Source organism: Otolemur garnettii, unplaced genomic scaffold (assembly GCF_000181295.1).
Source record: "Otolemur garnettii isolate 467f Iridium unplaced genomic scaffold, OtoGar3 scaffold00053, whole genome shotgun sequence".
NCBI lineage: Eukaryota > Metazoa > Chordata > Mammalia > Primates > Galagidae > Otolemur > Otolemur garnettii.
This window is the reverse complement of record NW_003852448.1, coordinates 2787159-2807346: the sequence shown is the minus strand read 5'-3', so window position 1 is coordinate 2807346 and position 20188 is coordinate 2787159. Positions and strand designations below refer to the sequence as shown.

The window sequence follows — 20188 nt, the reverse complement described above, 5'->3', positions numbered from 1 at the left end:
AAATGATCTTCCTTGGATTTATAGCTTGCCGAACTTCTTTCTGGGCTCAGCTCCCCGTCTTTGACTTCATAGATTCTGATTCCAACCAGTTTTTCTTCCTTTGTTCAGGAGCCTCTGACCAGGGTTGCTACCAGTCAGCCATCTTCCCAGAATCCCCCAGAATGTGAACGTTTTAAAGCAATAACTGAGAAAATGACATGAAGGCTGTGTTGACCAGTTTGATGGAAGTATTTCAGATTGCATGTGAAAACCCTACACTGTACCCCAGAAGTGCATTAATGTACATAGTTATCATTCAATAAAAAAAAATTTAAAAAAAAAAAAAAAGAATTCTGAAATAAGCTCGGCACCTGTAGCTCAGCGGCTAGGGGGCCGGCCACATACATTGAGGCTGGCAGGTTGGAACCTGGCCTGGGCCTGCTAAAACAACGAGAACTGCAACAAAAAAACAGTCAGGCATTATGGTGGGTGCCTGTAGTCCCAGTTACTTGGGAAGCTGAGGCAAGAGAATCACTTAAGCCCAAGGTTGCTGTGAGCTGTGACACCACAGCACTCTACCAAGGGTGACATAGTGGGACTCTGTCTCAAAAAGAAAAAAAAAAAGAATTCTGAAATACAAGTAGGCCAGGCTCAGTGGCTCTCACCTGTAATCCCAGCACTATGGGAGGGCCCTAGGCAGGAGAACGCCCTGAGTTCAGGAATTCAAGATCAGACTATATAAGAGTGAGACCCCATCTCTACTGAAAATAGAAAAATCAGCTGGGCGTTGTGGTGAGTGCCTCTTGCCTCAGCAGACTGAGGAGTTTCAGGTTGCTGTAAGCTAGGCTGAGGCCACAGCACTCTAACCTAAGGCAACAGACAGAGACTGTCTCAAAGAATAATAATAATTCTGAAATACAGATGCAGTCAGAAATGACTTGTAGATTTGCAGAAATCATCTTGGAACCTCAAGAAAGAATTTTTGAATACTAGCTTGGAAAAGATCCTCCTTAAACAGAACATTAAGGTCAGGACCGACCAAAACAGCTATAAAGCTGAAGAGGGAAATACAAAAGAAAACATCTAAGCCCCAAACTCGTAGAAGAAACCTGAGCAGTTTCAGACTCAAGCACACACCAAGACTCTTCTCAGAGCTAGAAGCAAGGCCAGAGAATGTGAAAAGTTAACAAAGAATTGAATGTCTACTATATTCCAGATAAAGGGCCAGTAAAGCTAACAGGCAGAAAGAGGAGTCAGAGACATGGATTCAAGATGACAGGACACACACACTCTTGATGCCACAAAAGACAGGAAGAATCCATAATACGTAAGCAGCCTGTACTGCGTCCAGCACTGGCAACAGTACCTTGCACATACCAAGCTGTCAATCTGTAGTAAGCAAAGATTTTAATTATACGAGAACACACAAGCACCACCAGCAGGCTAGTAATGTTGAGAAGCCCTAAAAGAAAACAGATGGGATCAAATTTACAGAGGCATGTCCAGAGGAAATTATAGACTAAAATCATTTTTAAAAAATAAGAAAAATAATATAAGAGTTAGCAGTGATCCAGGCATTATAAGCTTATAAGCCAAAAAATATGGCTCATTACAGATATGAATTTAATATAATGCTGAGATAATAGGTAAGGGTAATATTACTATACACATTATTTTAGGTTAACTGAAAAGCAATACAGAGAAAAATTAGTTCACATTTTTCCTTTTTAGCCACCTTACAAAATTAGCTATAGATTAAAACATTAGATCTTTGCAAAAACTCAAGGAAAACTAGCTAAAATAAAACAAACTGTTATTCATCTCAACTTTGAAGGGATGATAACATTTTAAGAGCTAAACCAACTAAGAAAGAGTTGAAGTATAAAAATGTAGAAAAGCTATGAGAAAATAAGGTTTTGTTTGAGCCTGCTTATATGTCTGCTGTCAAGTCTTCAGTGTTCTCACACAATTAACTTAAAAGGAATTAAACAGTATGTACCATAAATAGGACCAAGTCAAACGTATATGCATTATAACTCTTAAGTTATATTAAATCAATTTTATAAAACTAGACTTAGCCATATATATGTATATATACATATATATATACATACACACACATAAACCATTGTTAATCAAAATTTACTTAAAAGTGTTATGTATTAGCTTACAGTGAAGAAATGATAGACAATACCTTTAAACAACGTCTATGCTAATTCCTTGGCTTGGGGTTTTCCAACAACCACCTGGAGTGAATACCCAGCCGGGTACTCAGGGTTACGGATGAGCTCACCCAGAGACTTCCTTCTGCCCAGAGCCAAGGCGTCTTCCTCTTATCAGTGGTGAGGTGTGTGTTGAAAGTCTGGCTGAGCACTTTTCACAGGGACCTCAGCGCCGACTCTTAGTCTCTTATGTACCTATGGTGTCAGTTTTTCAAAACTGAAGGTCTCACATTCCACTGTGACCACCTAACTGCCCCAATGAGGAAAATCACTTATTATTCTAGTTCTGTTGTTCTTCAAATCTTTATAGAAATTTTTCTCTTTTTCTTGAGCGCTTATCTTTAATAATACAGAATGTTTGTGGGGGTGGGGAACCTGTAGCCTTCTGATTTCAAGGTTGTTCTTTCATAAGCAGCAAAGGAGGCAAGAAAAACTTCATATTTCTCTGCAGTACTGCTTTTAATAAGAGGATGTGTTATATTCAGCCAAAAGGCTGCTTTTAAGGACTAGAAGGGTCACAAGTTTCCTTAAAACCACAGGTCCCCACCCACTCATGAGTTGATAATAAATATTGTAAAGGCTACAGAGACTAATGTACAAAAGACAAAAACTAAAATCTTCTTTGCATTACGACTTAAAGTATTTCTGGAACCTTAACCTTTTAAAGATCAGCCTCAGCAATAGCAATAGCAAGATCCCACTTCTACAAAAAATGGAAAAAGCCAGGTGTAGTGGCACATGTCTGTAGTAGTCCTAGCTACTCAGGAAGCTGAGGAAGGAAGGAAGATGGCTTGAGACCAGGAATTTGAAGTTGTTGTGAGCTATGATGATGTAACTGTACTCCAGCCCAGGCAATAGAGTGAGTCCCCATCTCAAAAAAAAAAAAGGATTTGGCATATAAGATACTAGGTTAACTATATTAACACTATTTTCAAAGTTTACTTTATCTTTTCAGCAAATTATATAACAAAAACTACCAGCTAACCTCATAGCTTCAAGAAACCCTAGCCCATGAAGCGTGCTAGACCTCAGTTAACAGACCAGTGGCAAAGAAATGAAGCTGAAAAACTGAAGCACTATCAACATCAGACATCGACCCTGAGGAGGTAGAAGGAAGAGGAAAACGCTAAGATAGGGCAGGTAATCTCAGACTAGCCAAGAAGCCACCGTTAGGCCATACTCCAAGGCAGCAGGGAGCTGGTGGTACCAGTCCCATCAACTGGGCACACGTTAGGAACTACAAGAAACTGACTATGTACATGATTAGGGTGCCAAGGCCAGTAAGAGAGAGAGACATGTCAACAAACAGTCACAATGTAACTCTGATCACCACTGTGGGAGCAGCAGCAGGTGACAGTTGAAGAAGGCTTGCTGGAAAGACAGTAGGGATCACCCCAGAGATGACACTGAAGAACTGGCCTGTGCCAGGCAGGTCGGTAGGAGGACTTCCTGGCACAGGGTGAGAAGAAGTGCCTATGGTAAGCAGGAGAGACGAGTGAAAGATGTGGATTAAAAGACAGGTGGACCTGATCACCTTGCCCTAGTGAAGGAGGAACTATATTCATTCATTACCAACTGCCAGCCATGTGTAATCCTCTAGACTTAAAACCCCTAGATAAGAGTCCACGTAGAGATTCCCAAGTGAGTTCTTCAGTTCTTTCCCCTTTCCAGAAGCTCTGGTGCTTTTTACTTCTTCTGTATTCCTTTCTAACTTCTAATAAAAGTCTTATCTTACCACTGAAAAAAATAAATAAAAGACAGGTGGGAGCGAAGTTTTCAGTGGGTTTCGTATGTAATACTATAGAATTTGGACTTTATGTTGTTGGCAAATAGAAACCATCAAAAATTTTTATGGAGATGAGTGACATACACAACTGTATTTTTAAGAAAGCAATGCTAGAAGGCAGGATTAGAGGTTACATTGTATGAGACTGGAAGCAACACCTGAACTGAAGTACTGGTGGAAAGAGAAATCTTATTCTGAATTAAAGTATCGTTAAGCCATCTACAGTAGTAAATTCTTATCACAACACAAGGTGCTTCATTAAATCTTTTCTTAAAAAATTTCATCAGAAATATAGCTTAACTCTAGGTATTTTAAAAACATACACAAGTCATTAAGAGACAGATAAATCTCTCTTATACCTCAAAAAAAGGTTTAAAATTATGGTAAGCCCTTCAAAGGTCTGTTTTAAAAGTCAACTGCTTATAAAAACTATTGTTCATCAAATAATGTGTAAAGAGAACAGTAAATATCAAGTAACCCAACTAAAATGAGAAAGTGAAAAAATATTTAAAATCTATCAAACAACTTGAAATGTCTTCTTTCTGTGTGTTCCAAAAAGAATAGAAAATGTTTCCTGTAAAACTGATCATTTCAATACATTTATTCCTAATTTTTTATACTGCTGTGTTCTTATGTTTTCATTTTGCCTGCCAATCTTATTTTTAACCACTAACAAAAGATACATTTGCATATATATTTCAACATTTTGGCTACTTTAAAATTCAGTTATCCTAAAACAACACAACCTTGTCTTTCTAGATGAGAACTTCCCTAAATAGAAAGTATGCAAACCATGGGCAGTGCCTGTAGCTCAAAGGAGTAGGGCACTGACCCTATATGCTGGAGGTGGTGGTTTCAAGTCCAGCCCTGGCCAAAAACTGCAAAAAAAAAAAAAGAAAGAAAAAAGAAAGTATACAAACCAATAAACTTTTTGTATTATATTAGTGATTTAAGTCTTAAAGGAAAGTAGTTAAATCACAATCTAAAATATTATCTAACATCAAACTATCAAACAATCATATGTCTAACTATGCAATTTCTATTTCTGGTATACTAATGACAAAGGGACTATAAATAAATATAGCAAATTTCAGCTATATATTGGCAAACATTTCATAGATCAAAGATTAACATCATGACATGCTTAATAAATAATATTTATTATAGACAAATAAATGAGCTTAAATGTCAAATAAGATTTTAATACCCCAAATTTCAGCCTTTTTGGCAAGTTCTTGTCCTATAGGCCTGTGTTCTCATAGCTATGTAAGAAACTCTCTAGTAGCACTGCATCTGATATATAACTTTACCTTCAAATAAAGTTCAATCCAACCAAGGGTGAGTAGTCTTCAATTCCCCCAAAAAACTTTTGGAAAAGATAAAAACAATGATTATTTCTATAAAATTGTTTCATGAGCATTGGGCATACTGGGGCCAGTTTAATTAAAAGTATAATTACTTTTAAATCTGTACCTGGTGACTTTTTATTTCCTCCCTACCAAAACATTTCTTAATTTAACCAAGAGGCCTGAACTATGAAACATTATGAGACATTAGTTAGTAATTTAATCATCATATAAAATAAAGTTGGAAGTCTAGCTACCCATTAAATATGATACCTATTAAGTACAAGCTATACTGTTCTAAGACAAAACAGATCCTATTTCAAAATATAAATACATAAAAGCTATGTTGATCTCAATGTAACTTCTTTTATCATTTTGCTACTTATAAAAAGTGATAGTACACAAATTTTCCTGATTCTTTTTTCATTATCAACTTTCACATAGTTGATTCATTTAAACACTTAATGTTAATAATTACTACTTACAATGTGTCTCAGGTCCTTTACAAACATATTAAGTGAGGTCCCTAAGTCCTCTGGCAGCTCTAGGAGCAGGTACCGTGAGACCTACACTGTGAATGTGGACACGGAGGAACATGCCCAGAGTTACAGAGTCAAGATTTAAGTCCACGCTTCTGAATGCCAACACTCCTGGTTTTGCCGCCATTTATGCAAATAAAGGGACAGTCTAGCCTTAAATGTAGAAATCTCTCATTTTCTGATAAATGGAGAGAGATGTGAAAGTATCACATCAGACATGGAACATCGCAGTGTGAGCAATGATTAAAAAACAAAACAGCTGCTGTTTAACAATAGCAGATGCTGTGATTGAGGTTATAATCCAGTTCCCTCCACAGGCAATTATACTAATAGTGACAAAATTAATGCTATTCCTGAGCTAGATGATTTTTAATTCAAAATCTTCATAAACTTAAATAATTTTTAAATGAAATAAATGTATTTACTTTTTCCCTCAAAATAGTAGTTTCACATTCTCTGAAATCTTATATGACAAGATTTGAGGTTTCAAATGCTCAGTTTACAGTGTCATAACCACACCTTTTACAACAGAATAACAACTTTGAAAGGACTCTTAAGTGTATCAGCACTATCAGAACAGAAAGTTTTAAAAATAATCATTCTTAACCATATTACTTCCAAGGCAAAGACTAGTGCTACCACTTGGGGGAGGATAGTGGATTTCTACAAATAAACTGCTGTATGATATTTTTCTTAAAGGTGTTGGGAAAATCAAATTAACACATAACAGTAGTTAGTGAGATATGACTTCATTTTCTGTAATAAACACTGAGATCAAAACAGGAGCAGCTGAATTTCCTTGCGAGGCCCAGCAGGGGCTTTCCTCTCTCCCGACTTCCTCTCCCCACCAGAACCAGGCCAAACATGCGCATGTGCCACTAACACTAAGCAGCACTTCCTCAGTCACTCATTTCCAACAATTTATGGATCATCAGTGGCAAAAAACAAGCAAAAAATAATGAAAGAACACAATGAAACCTCACGGAGACAGAGGCTGGACTTCCTACTCACTCTGCGTCCCTTTCAGATGGAGGCCTGACACAAATTAGCCACTGGGGGGAAGTCATCTGGTCATAAAATACAGTACAAGGTCACTTTTATGTAAGTTTGCCAAAAGGGACATAAACCAGGACAATTTCAAACTGTGACACAGGATAGAAACATATTGAAGAACCTTTGTTCCTCCTCCATTGTGCTGTCGTGGGGCTCAGCTTTATGGACGCTGGAGCGCCGCACGGAGCTCTTCGCTTCCACCTGGTCAGTCTAACTAATTAGGAGAGGAAGTTACCTCAGATTGTGTACTTTTTGCTTTTATTATCAAGCACTTTGTTTGAAGTTGTAGGAGTTAACCTCTTAATCCTACAGACCATGTGCTAAGTTCTGGACATTTCGGGATGTCTGGATGGTTTGGATAATTGGTCAGGATGTTGCTGTTAACTTATGTTAAATTTTATGATATGACTTCAAATCAAAGATTGGCATTAAGGTGAAGTACAATATAAATTTATTCCCAGAGAAAGCTGGGGTTTACAAATTAATCTGTCATTAAATTTATGCAACAATTATATGGAGAAAACTTTTTCCCACTTTCATTAAGTCATTGGATTTTTTCCTCATAACACTTTACGTCAAAATAAGATGTTAATATATAAAGCAAATATATTTCTAACTTCCATTTAAAGTACACTACACAATCAGAAAACATCTTCTGGCATTAATCTGGATAATCTAGAAGGCTTTCTGAGACATGAAGAGAAAATTGTATGGCAGACATGAGGGGTGGTAAGAACAGCAGTGACATCGGCCCTCAGACGCGCCCCATGCCCTGGGATCCACCTTCTCTGGTGTATGATGGAGTGACCAAGATCAAAAACTGCAGAAAAAACATATCTACCTTAAAGCAGAACTAAAAACAATAGATATACCTTTTTTTTTAATCAGAGTTGAAAGATTAAGACATAAAACACAGGGTCAGGTTCAAATACACATAAAAACACAAATACGGTACATATAGATGGCTGCAAAGTAATCTAAAGTTGATCATTTAAATTCCAAGACAAAAGTTAGCTACTCGCTAAAAACATAAAAAAAAAAAAAATAAAAATGCACTTTATCAAAACCATGTATATTCTTTTGCACTTGAGAATTATAAAAAGGGGGAATAGAAGGAGATGGTCCTAATAAAACAGAAACATACGCCCCAGTCAGAAGAAAGAAGCAAAGCTATTTAAGATCCTTAAAAGGACATAGTCAATCCCCCAGGCCTAAAATGTCCTGTTTGAATTAACATAGTGGTTTAATTAAAAACTAAGTAGAAAATTCTGTTTAATTTGATTTTCAATTCAAGCTCTGCATCCGCCCATGGCCAGTGGCCAATTTCCGCCTCTCGGCACAATATACAAGGAGCTATTCCAGCCAGGACTGCCCAGGGGAATCCCTGGGAGTGTACAGGGGCCACATGCCGTTTAGGGAATACACGAGACTTAGACATAGTAAAACACCACCAGGAGGGGGGCCACAGGAAAAAAAGGAAATTTAACTTGAACATATTACAAGTTTGTCATTACTCAATCACTGTCCTGAACCAATTAAAAATGTTTCTAACCTCTCTTCAACATCACTTCAGAAATGAGATGTGGAAATGTAACCAATGAGCAAATATTTTTAAAGGAAGATATATAAATATATATATGCTAGTTAGCCAAGTATGTTAAACATTTTAAGACCATGGTCAGTAAGAACATTACCTTCAACAAAGTAACAAAGTTAATAACTCTAATATAATCTATAGAACTGTGTAAAGAACTAAATATCTCAAGAAATATTACTTAGAACCTACACAAATAAATACCAAGTGATCCCAGATTACAGAAAGGCATGGCACTGAAAGACTAAAATATATACTTTGAACATTTATACTTAACTATGCAATGCTACTCAACTATAATTGATGTTAAAACTGATTAGCTTAATTTTAAAAGCTTTCTAGCCATTTCCACTAGGGTCTAGAATGCACTTCATCTTCAGGCAGGTTTGTTTAGAAGTATGCTACCTTTAATGCTTAAATTGAGCATTACAAAATGGTATATGCCACTTCAAACTGGTAAAAGAAATTTGAAATTTGAAAACTGCCTGAAATGGTATGTGAGTAATTAAAAGCTAACTGTGCTGTCCTCGGTTGTTTCCTGACTCGCACGTAACACTGACATTTCCCACAGTACAAGTGTTACTCAAGTGCATTCACAGACTTCCTCAAGGCAGAGGAGGAAGAGGACGTCCCCTGTAAACAACAGGCAGAGTGAGGTCCTGGACTGTGTGCTTCACATCAATCACCCCATCTCATTCTCTCATCAGAATATTACAAGAAGGGATGTGTTGCTACTATACCCATTTTTCAGAGAGAAAGAGCTCTGAGCTTTAGATGAGGTACTGCCGAGGCAGTCTGACTCTAAAGTCAGATTTTCTTACATCTGTACCTTCAAACTCTCTTCCCCTGGTCCCTTCTCTTCAGCATACCAGTATAGTCAGATCCTCCTACTTTAAAGTATTTTACCTCCTCTGCCCTCTAGCTATAACCCCATCACTTTCTTTCAATGGCATTTGGCCAGTATGGTGGCTCCCACCTGTAATCCTAACACTTTGGGAGGCCAAGACAAGAGGATCCCTTGAGCCCAGGAGTTCAAGGCTGCAGTGATGGCGCCTCAGAACACTCAATGAGCTCCACCCAAGGCAGCACGGTGAAATCCTATATCTAAAAATAAAGATTTTTTAAAATAAATAAAATAATAATCTATTTAATAACTGGAGTTTCGTGAAAAGTATAAATGAGGCAGATACTTCTATAATATCAAATATGAACATATATTTAACACAGCCTTACCACTTGTTTTCGTATTTGGTAATATCACACAGGAGGCAAGCAAGCATCGACCTGTCATTTTTAGCAACATATGCTGAAACCTGTTTAACAGAGCACGGCAGGTGCACGGCTGACTCAGTGAGGTGACATGACTACAGAACAGTGTCTCCTTGTGTGGAGCGTGTACTCCTTTCCCTAGGGATGCATAGAGATGCTAAAATGCAGATTTGTATCTAAATACACTTAAATGAAATGGTAGATGCAAAAATTCTTTCCAGAAATTCCCTTGCCAGCTCCCTGCTGTCTGCAACACACAATCCAAACTCCTTCACAGAGGACTTGAGGCCTCCAGAGTTTGATGCTGATGAGCACATGTGCACCCTGGCCTCTCACCCTTCTCCAGCATATACACACCTAAGGCCCAGCCAGCCTCTCAGCTCTGTGCTCTGGCCTAGAACACCACACTCTAGCAAACTCTGGCTCATCTTTCAAGTCCTAGTCCAAGTCTGAGCCAACTTCTTGTGAAGCCTGCCCAGTTCCTTGGGCAGGTCAAGACATCTATCCTTTCAGTTTTCCCACCACACTTCATCACATCAGAGTTCATTAAACTAAATCTTTTGTTTGTTTATATCTCTCATCAGTCCCACTGTCCATCTTTGGAAGGTAGGAGTTCCATCTTTTTACCTGTGTTCCCAACAAGCTCCTATGAATCACTTAAACTCGCCTGAATCAATGACGACCCATTAAAAGTTTTGGCTAGGCTCGGCGCCTGTAGCTCAACCGGCTAAGGCGCCAGCCACGTACACCTAAGGTGGCGGGTTCGAATCCCCAGCCCGGACCCGCCAAACAACAATGACGGCTGCAACCAAGAAATAGCCGGGCGTTGTGGCGGGCGCCTGTGGTCCCAGCTACTTGGGAGGCAGAGGCAGGAGACTCGCTTGAGCCCAGGAGTTGGAGGTTGCTGTGAGCTGTAATGCCAGGGCACTCTACCCAGGGGGACAGCTTGAGGCTCTGTCTCAAAAAAAAAAAAAAAAAAAAAAAAAAAAAAAAAAAAAGTTTTGGCTACAAAATTCTACAGAGATCCCTTTCTCAAGCGTCTCCATTGACTTCCCTTTTTTTCATGGTTTATTCTTTACAGCCCCTTATTCACTCTGAATATTACATATTGCATTCACCTAAAAATCCTCTGTCCTATGGCTTCTAGGAGATCACTCTCCTTTTTTTTTTTTTCATACTACCTGACACCACCTGCTCAAAATTCTTCCTTGCTCCTTTCCTCTGACAGCGTTCCATGGCCTTTTGGTCTTCTCTTTCCTCATTTTGTCCCTCACCATACGCTTCATTTGTGCTTTCCATAGCGTTGGTAAGTGAAGGACACTGACATTTTGGAAGGCTAGAAGCAACTCTGGGTGTCTGTTCTAGTTCTGCTATTTCATGTATGTGGTTCTTAGATAATTTGATAACATTTAGTATCTTGGATCTTAGTTTCCTCCTTGTACAAAAAGTTTGAACTAAATCCCTTTTAGCAATAGCACACTGAAACTATATAATTCTTTCACATTACACAGATTACTTAGTTTTAATTGCCAGTCTTAAGAATACATCATGATAAAAAGCAATTCCAACAAATAAAAGCCAATTTTTTTCAATGTACGGTTTGACTGCCAAATATAATCATTAATTCTGACCTTGGTACACTTACTAAATGTGAAATCAGCTGTTAGTTTTCAGCTGCAGACTTTTAAGTATGGAATAACAGCTAGAAAATAGGAAGGTGAGCCCAGGAAACTACACATTAACAATAATTCCTCAGTGATTCCCCCACTGCATTATACAGATTTTAAATGCATGACAACTGTGATTTAAAATCAGAAGAACTATTAAAGTGTTAAGCAATGTCATTCCTAAGATCCTATACAAAGGAAAATAAAAGTAATGATAATTCATATAGTTTACAACTTCCCATGCCAAATTTATTTAACTGGCATTATAGGATTATTCAATCTTAAGATAAAAAAGCACTCCATACATTATAAAATCAGCAGAACTAAAAGTTTAAAAGGTGTAACGTGTCTAATCCATAACATTAGAACTCACTCAAAATGACTCAAAACTACTTAAGTCACTGCATTACATTTCAAAAATTTATGGCAAAAAGCTGCAAGGGCTAGAAAGAAACTTTGCTTTTTAACTTTAAAATGCCACCTTTGAATAGATTGTTGTTATCACTTGTGAAATCCTGACTTATTCTGTAAGATGCTCTTGCCAGGTCTCCCAGTTCGACCACTTCTACACCTTCCACATTCACACAAAATCAGCTACTATCAGCCTGTTGGGAATTTGACTCTAATGTTTGATTTTTTTTCTTTTTTTGCAGTTTATAGTTTCAGTTTTTTGGCCCACTCCTTGAGCCACAAGTGCCACCCTCTAATGTTTGATTTTTTAACATGCTAATAGCCTGAAAATATTGGATATGAAATAACTTTTATATCAAGATATAGTCTAAGATTTTTATTATTCCATGTCATGCTTTACACTACATGAGAAACCCCTAAGAAAAGAACAATGTCCATTATACCATGTTTATTTATTCCACAAAAGAATACCCCACAAAGTTATGTGTATTATAAAAGTTTTCTTAAGTATTAAAAGATGACTACCCCATGAATAAGCACAATAATTCAGTGTGTTACCATTGTATTATTAATATTTGTATTTAGTAACTAAACTTTTTATTCAAGTGGTTTTGCTCTATCTTTTCTAGTTCAACATGAATGATACCTAGTTCCTCATTTAACAAATTAAATTCCAAAACTAGATTCATTTACCTTTTTCAAGCCAGCAAAACCTTCTGATTCCAGAAAGAAAAAGGCAAAAGGCATCAACACAAATAAACAAAGGTTGGAAAAAAGAGAAGCAAGATTCCATAAACCTATGAAGAAGAGAAGAGAACAGGTTAGATATTGACAGGCCTTTACAACGTCCATTAAATGGTACTATCCATCAAGATCTATACTTTTTAATAGTAAAAACAAACACAAATTTGGAATAACAAATGACCTACTTAGAAATCAAAAAATAATTACAATATATATTTACTTAAAATTTTTTAAACTTTGAAACATTACCTTACTTAGGAAAAGCTAACATAGAAAAATAATGACTTTTTCCTCATGCCCTAAAATAAAGACACAACATATGCAGAAATCCAAAGATACAGTCTCTTTAGACATATAGGTACCAGAATATTTAAATCATTGCCACCAGCACTGATTAAACACTTAATAAATGCCAGATACTCTACTAAACATTTTACATGCATAATCATAATCCCCCTTCAATTTAAGCCTCATAAAAACCCTAAAAATAATAAGTAGCATTTATTGAGCCTTTATGTGGCAAGCATTATTCCATGGGATTTACAGATATGATATATACCCATTTACTCATCACAGCACCCACAGGAGGCAGGGAACATGATGGCCCATATGGCAGATGCATAGACTGGCTACCACCTCCCAAGGTTCTGACTCTAATTCCCGAGATTTTAACAAACCACATCACAGAAGTTCGATTCCAAGAGGGAAAGAGAAAGTACCAGGCAGACACGCTTACATGGCCTTTTACCCACTCGGCACATGTTGCACTCTTTTATACAACTACAGTAAATGGCAACTCAGATAACAAGAACAAATTAGCTAAAAGTTAGAGGCCTTAAGGTGGGTCATTAGGAGGGTATCTGGCCCAACAGTTCACATTTTTTTAGAGGTAAAATATTAAAACTATTTCAAAATGGTTAATTATAATCTTTGCAAAAGTTTATAAAAGAGTCAATGATAAAAAATTATGCTAAGCATAAATTCAATGTAATGCATACAATAATAATTCCACATTTTTGAAAATGAGCAACTCATGTTGCAACACCTTTACTGCAGGCCGTGTTAACAGCACTGGAAATACTCTGCCTGCGTCTATACTCACACTGCACACACGCAGAGACCGCCTGAGCTCTCATGAACAGAGTGAGAGAACGGAAGCTACTCTCCAGATATTGGAGAATAACCTCCAAATATTGTGGTCGCACATTAACATATGTGTTTCATAACTGCCCTAATTCTCTTTGAAACAGCATAGAATATAAACAAAAGGAATTCAGCACCTGTACAGATCAGTGAGAAAGATTCATTTCCTTTAGTAGAGAAGGCAATGTAGTTAATACATTCAGTTTCTTATTCAAAAATCTACATAGCTTTAACAAATTGATAATACATATTTATCTTTGCAAGAAATAAAATGTTTCACAAAATTTTTTAGCTACCTTAACATATTTTAGTAGAAAAACTGCAATTTGAGCTATGTAAAATAAAAGTTATTTTAAAATACTTCTATACTTTCTAGGCTTTAAAAAAAGCTAAACATTTTAACCCTTTCCTTTATTCAAAAAAGTTATAATTACAATCAATTATATTACTGTTCCAGTAAGGGAAGGGCACACAGAATGACGGTTAAATGCACACACTCAAGTTGCGGATAAACTCAGGTTCCGGTCTTATCTGCACCTTTAAGGTGACAATCTTGCTAAGACACAAGTTCCTCATCTATGAAGCTAATGATGTGTCTCTGTATATCTGCCAAGTATAAAATGAAATAATAAATATGTAACATTTGGCACAATGCCTGCCATAAAATAAATGATTTTTTTGTTTTTATTAACAGTTGTTTCACCAGAAGCTACACAGCGCTACCAGCTCCTATATCAATCACACCCCCATTCTCTCTGACACTCCAGGCTCACTTTCGTCTCATTATCTGCTAGGTGTCTCAGTTCTTACTTTCGTTGCTAACAATTTACATGTATCCAAAAATAATCTTTCTGTCCTCCAAGAAGCTATGGGTACAGAAATTATACACACAAATTTTTCAGAATTATATCTAAAGTAAGAATAAATAGTCCTGGATCAAAGCTGTGCCCGTCAGGTCCAGTTCACAAACTACAGTGTGTAGCCTTTGGCCTCTGTTTTAACTACTCCAGAGAATTTGATCTTCCAAGTAACTCACTTTGAGATATGTGAGGTTTAACAATAATTAGTATTATGTAAATTACATGATAAAGTATTATTCTTTACTAGACTAGAGACATTCTTTACTAGACATGCTTTGTTTTGGCATGGTGAAAAAAAGAGAAATGCAAGTTTTAAATTGTTTGTGTTATAAAAGATAAAGGTCAATGTGTTAAGGATTATACTCCACTGACATAAGACAGTTTTAACTGAACTACATATCGCACAGTCCTTTCAAAAAACTATAAAAAATATCATCTACTCCAGGCATAACTAGTTCTATTATGCTTTGCTTTCCTGCACCTCCCAGACAGTGTGTTTTTACATATGAAGGTCTGTGCAGCTCTGCCTCGAGGAGGTCTGTCTGGGCATCTTCCAGGCAGCACATCCTCATTCACGCCTCTGAGTCTTACATAATTTTCACGGTATTTCCAACATTTGCAGTGTTAATGTATCTGTTATAGTGATGTAGGATGACTGATTTTTTGTTACTATTTGAATTGTTTTTGGGTGCCACAAGTCACAGCCATAAAAACAGCAAATTTAATCAATAAACACTGGGTGTTCTGACTGCTCCACTGACCAACTGCTGCATCTTTCTCCATCTTGCTCCCTCTCTTGGGCATCTCTATTCCCTGACACAAGAACACTGAAATTAAGCTAATTAATAATTCTATAGCGGCCTTAGAGGTGTTCAAGTGAAAGGAAGAATCACACGTCTCTCGCTTTAAATCAAAAGCTAGAAATGGTTAACCTTAGTGAGAAAGGCTTGTCAAAAGCTGAGGGGAGCCAAAAGCGAGGCCTCTTGCACAAAGTCAGCCAAGTTGTGAATGCAAAGAGAAAGTTCTTGAAGGACATTAAAAGTGCTCCTCCAGTGAACACACCAGTGCTAGGAAAGCAAAGCAGTCTTACTGCTGATAGAGAGCTGTTTAGTGCTCTATAGATTAAATCAGTCACAACATTCCCTTAAACCACAGCCTGATCCACAGCAAAGACCTAATTCTCTTCAGTCCTGTACAGGCTCCAAGCAGCACTGAAGCTGCAGAAGAGAAGCTGCAGCAGCAAAGGTTGGGTCAGGAGGCCTAAGGAGAAGTCTTCTCCATGACACACAAGTGCAAAGGGAAGCAGCAAGTGCTGTGGACAAGCTGCTCGAGTTATCAAAAGACCTCTAGCCAACATCACTGATAAAGGTGGCTACACTAAATAATTCTCAGTGCAGACAAAATGGCCTTGTATTGAAAGATGCCATCTAGGACTTTCATAGAGAAAGAGAAGCCAGTGGCAGCTTCAAGCTTCAAAGACAGGCTGACTCGCTTATTAGAGGCCGATGCAGCTGGTAACTTCAAATTGAAGCCAATGTTCATATACCATTCCATAAATCCTAAAAACCCTTAAGAATTACGCTAAATATACTTTGCCTGTGCTCATAAATTGAACAAAAAAAGCCTGGGTGATACCATGTCAGCTTACAGCATGGTTTGCCAGGTATTTTAAGTCCACGGTTGAGATGTACTGCCCAGAAAAAAAGACTCCTTTCAAAATATTACTTCTTATTAACCTGCATCTGGTCACCCAGGGACTCTGACGGAGAAGCACAAGGAGATGAACATTGTTTTCATGTCTGCTAATGAACCAGCCATTCTGTAGCCCATGGATCAAGAGTAATTTTGGGCTGGGCGCCTATAGCTCAACCGGCTAAGGCGCCAGCCACGTACACCTAAGGTGGCGGGTTCGAATCCCCAGCCCGGACCCGCCAAACAACAACGACGGCTGCAACCAAAAAATAGCCGGGTGTTGTGGCGGGCGCCTGTGGTCCCAGCTACTTGGGAGGCGGAGGCAGGAGACTCGCTTGAGCCCAGGAGTTGGAGGTTGCTGTGAGCTGTAATGCCACGGCACTCTACCCAGGGGGACAGCTTGAGGCTCTGTCTCAAAAAAAAAAAAAAAAAAAAAAGAGTAATTTTGACTTATGATTTAAGAACTACATTTCATAAAGCAAAAATTGCCACAGATAGTGATTCCTCTGATGGATCGGAGCAAAGTAAATTGACAACTTTCTGGGAAAGGATTCACCATTCTAAGTGCCTTTAAGAACATTCATAATTCGTGGGAGGAGATCAAAATATCAATATTTACAGGTGGTTAGAAGAAGGTGATTCCAACCCTCACGGACAACTGTGGGGCTCAAGACTTCAGTTGCGAGACTTGTTGCATATGTGGTAGAAACAGCAAGAAGGCTTGGAAGAGAAGTAGAACTTGAAGATGGGACTGAACCGCTACAGTCTCACCACAAAACTTTAATGGATAAGGAGTTACTTCCTACAGATGAGCAAAAACAGTGGTTTCTTGAGATGAAATCACTGGGGAATTGCCAACAAAGAATCGAAAATATTACACAAACACAGCAGCAGAGTTTGAGAGGACTGACTCCAATTTTCAAAGAAGTCCTGCCGTGGGCAAAACACTACCAAACAGCATCACATGTTACAGAGAAAGTGTTCATGGAAGGAAGAGCCCCTTGCGGCAAACTTGGATAATAAACTGTGGTCTTATTGAAGAAATTTCCACAGGCTCCCAAGCCTTCAGCAGTCACCACCCCATCAGTCAGCAGCCATCAACATCAAGGCAACCCTCCTCAGGTTATGGAAATGGTCTGGAACCCAAGTACAGTTATCTCCACAGTATGCCTGTATTTGTTAAGTATCTGACATAGCAGGCATTGTTCTGGAGACTTTAGAGTACTTACCTAAGCCTTTACAACAAGGTAGGTCCTCCTCCACTTTACAGATGGCCTTCAAGTTCAGAAACACAACCTTGTCTCAGAGTTAGAAAATCCTAAGCCGCTCTTAACTAATACGTTGTTATGTTTCCAGGCAACATAAATCCCATTACATGCCAAACTTCTCATATTCTTTACAGATGCCTGCAATTTTATCAGTATAAATCTCTAGATCTAAATTCCATGATGCATGTATATTTTTTCTCTTCCCTGTTTTAGTTCTCCAATGCCTGTTTTAGTACTGAGAAAGCCCAAATATGAGTTGCACGCATGAACAATATTACATTCTACATACCTAAGTGCTAACAAGGAAACATCCTCTCAGGAAAAGGTGATAGGCCAAAGAAAAAGACTAGTCGTAGAATTAACCTTCAATTGTCAGTGTAAAATGAACAAAATCACAACATATGGGAAAAAATAAAAATATTAACTTTTAACAGCTTTATTAAGAGTTATAACTGACATAAAATAAAGTGTATAATTTGGTAAGTTTTGACATCATGCACCAATGACACCATCACACTCAAGCTGATGAACACAAATATCCATGGCCCCCCAAGTTTTAACATACCCCTCCCTCCTGCCATGGTACCTACTCTTGTTTTTGTCTGCTTTGGATTATTTAGCACGGTGATTCGCAACATTTTTAGCACCAGGGAATGGTTTCACGGAACCCAAATTTTTCCATGGAGGAGGGTTGAGGTGGGGGATGATGGTTTCAGGATGATACAAGCACATTACATTTACTGTGCATTTTATTTCTATTATCACTATTTGTATTGTAATATATAATGAAATAATTATACAACTCACCATAATGCAGACTCAGTGGGAGTCCCGAGCTGGTTTTCCTGCAACTAGATGGTCCCATCTGGAGGTAATGGGAGACGGTGACCCCTGAAGTGTGTTGCTCCACCTCAGATAATCAGACATTAGATCCTCACAAGCAGCACACAATCTAGGCCCCTCACATGCAGTTTACAGTGGGGTTCACACTCCTATGAGAATGTAGGCCACTGCCCATCTGACAGGAGGTGGAGCTCAGGCAGTGATGCGAGCACTGGGGAGTGGCTATGAACACAGATGAAGCTGTGGTTTGCCTGCCTGCTGCTCACCTCTTGCTGTGAGGCCTGGTTCCCAGCAGCACACAGACTGGTACTGGTCTACGGCCCCGGCGGGTGGGGGGCCACAGATTTAGCACAATTACTTGGGAACTTTTCAACACTGTGGTGTGTATCAGTAGCATGGATCAGATTGAATTGTTGTTGGATTATATCTATTCACCTGCAAAGATGTTTTGTTCCCAATTTGTAGCCAGTACACATAAAGCTGTTAGAAACACTCATGTAAAAATCTCTGTATGTACATAAGTTATCATTTCTTTTGGGCAAACGTGGGCATGGAATGGTTGGGTCATAATATGATGGGTATATGTTTAACACTTTAAGAAACTGCCCAAATATTTTCTACAGTTGTAGTTCACATTCCCACCAGCAGAGTTCAAGTTCATCTACATTCTTGCCAAACATACTATGGGCAGTCTTTTTAGTTTTAGCCATTCCAGCAGGTGTGTAGTGATATCTCATGAATTTGTATTTCCCTAACAATAAGGATGTAAACATATGTTCATAAGTTCATTTGCCTCCATTTGTATTTTTAGGAAAGTGTCTCTTCAAATCTGTTGCTACTTTTTCCATTGGGTTGGTTGGTTTTTTGTTTGTTTGGTTGGTTGGTTTTTGAGACAGAGTCTCATATCACCCTCGGTAGAGTGCCGTAGTGTCACAGTTCACAGCAACCTCAAACTCTTGGGCTTCAGCGAGTCTCTTACTGCGGCCTCCCAAGTAACTGGAACTACAGGTGCCTGCCATAGCACCCAGCTATTTTTTTTTATTATCATTATAATTGTTGTTTAGTAGGGCCGGCCATGTTCGATCCCACTAGCCCCAGTGTATGTGGCTGGTGCCATAACCACTGAGCTATGGACACCGAGCCTCAGTTGCTTTCCTTAATTACTATTGCTGAGTTTGGCAAGTTCTTTTTATTTCCTGTAACCTAACTCCTCCTTGGGCTAGCTGAGACAACAAGTTCTTTATATACACTGAATACAAGTCTGTGATTTGTAGATATTCTCTCCTAATCTGTCAACTCTCTTTTCATTCTTGTTCTGTTTCATCTGTTTCAAAGAACAAAGTATATTAAAGTCTAATTTATTCATTTTTTTCTTTTATGGATCTTGCTTTTGATGTCTAGGTCACAGAGACTCTCACCTATGTTTTTCCTGTAAGTTTTACAGTTTGGGGATTTACATTTGAGTCTATGATCCTTTGGGTTGCTTTTTGTATATGGTACCATGTATGGATTGAAGTTCATTTTTACCTGTAATTAATTGTTGCAGCACCAATTGTTGAGAAGAATATCCTTTCTCCATTAAATTTCCTTAGCACATTTGAGAACTCAATCCACAATGTATGTGTGGATCTATCCCATGACCACCCTGTTGAGCTGGTGTGTTTGCCTGTTTCTTGGCTGAGACCACATCATCTTGATTACTGCACTCTTAAAATAATCTTTAAGTTGGGTATACCTAAATCCTCCAACTTTGGTCTCTTAGATACATTAAG

At 38.2% G+C, this 20188-nt stretch overlaps 1 protein-coding gene across 2 annotated transcripts in view; it reads right to left on the bottom strand.

Moving 5' to 3' along the window:
* Positions 1 to 20188, bottom strand: part of LMBR1 (limb development membrane protein 1) — a 191557-nt gene that overhangs the window by 144822 nt on the left and 26547 nt on the right. Inside the window, exon 2 of one of the 2 annotated variants that reach the window (XM_023514439.1) lies at positions 12560 to 12663. The exons of the other annotated variant lie outside the window; for it this stretch is intronic. Coding sequence (XP_023370207.1) covers positions 12560 to 12613 — 54 coding nt within the window. The 5' untranslated portion in view covers positions 12614 to 12663. The remainder of the gene's footprint in view (positions 1 to 12559; positions 12664 to 20188) is intronic. 2 annotated transcript variants of the gene reach the window in all.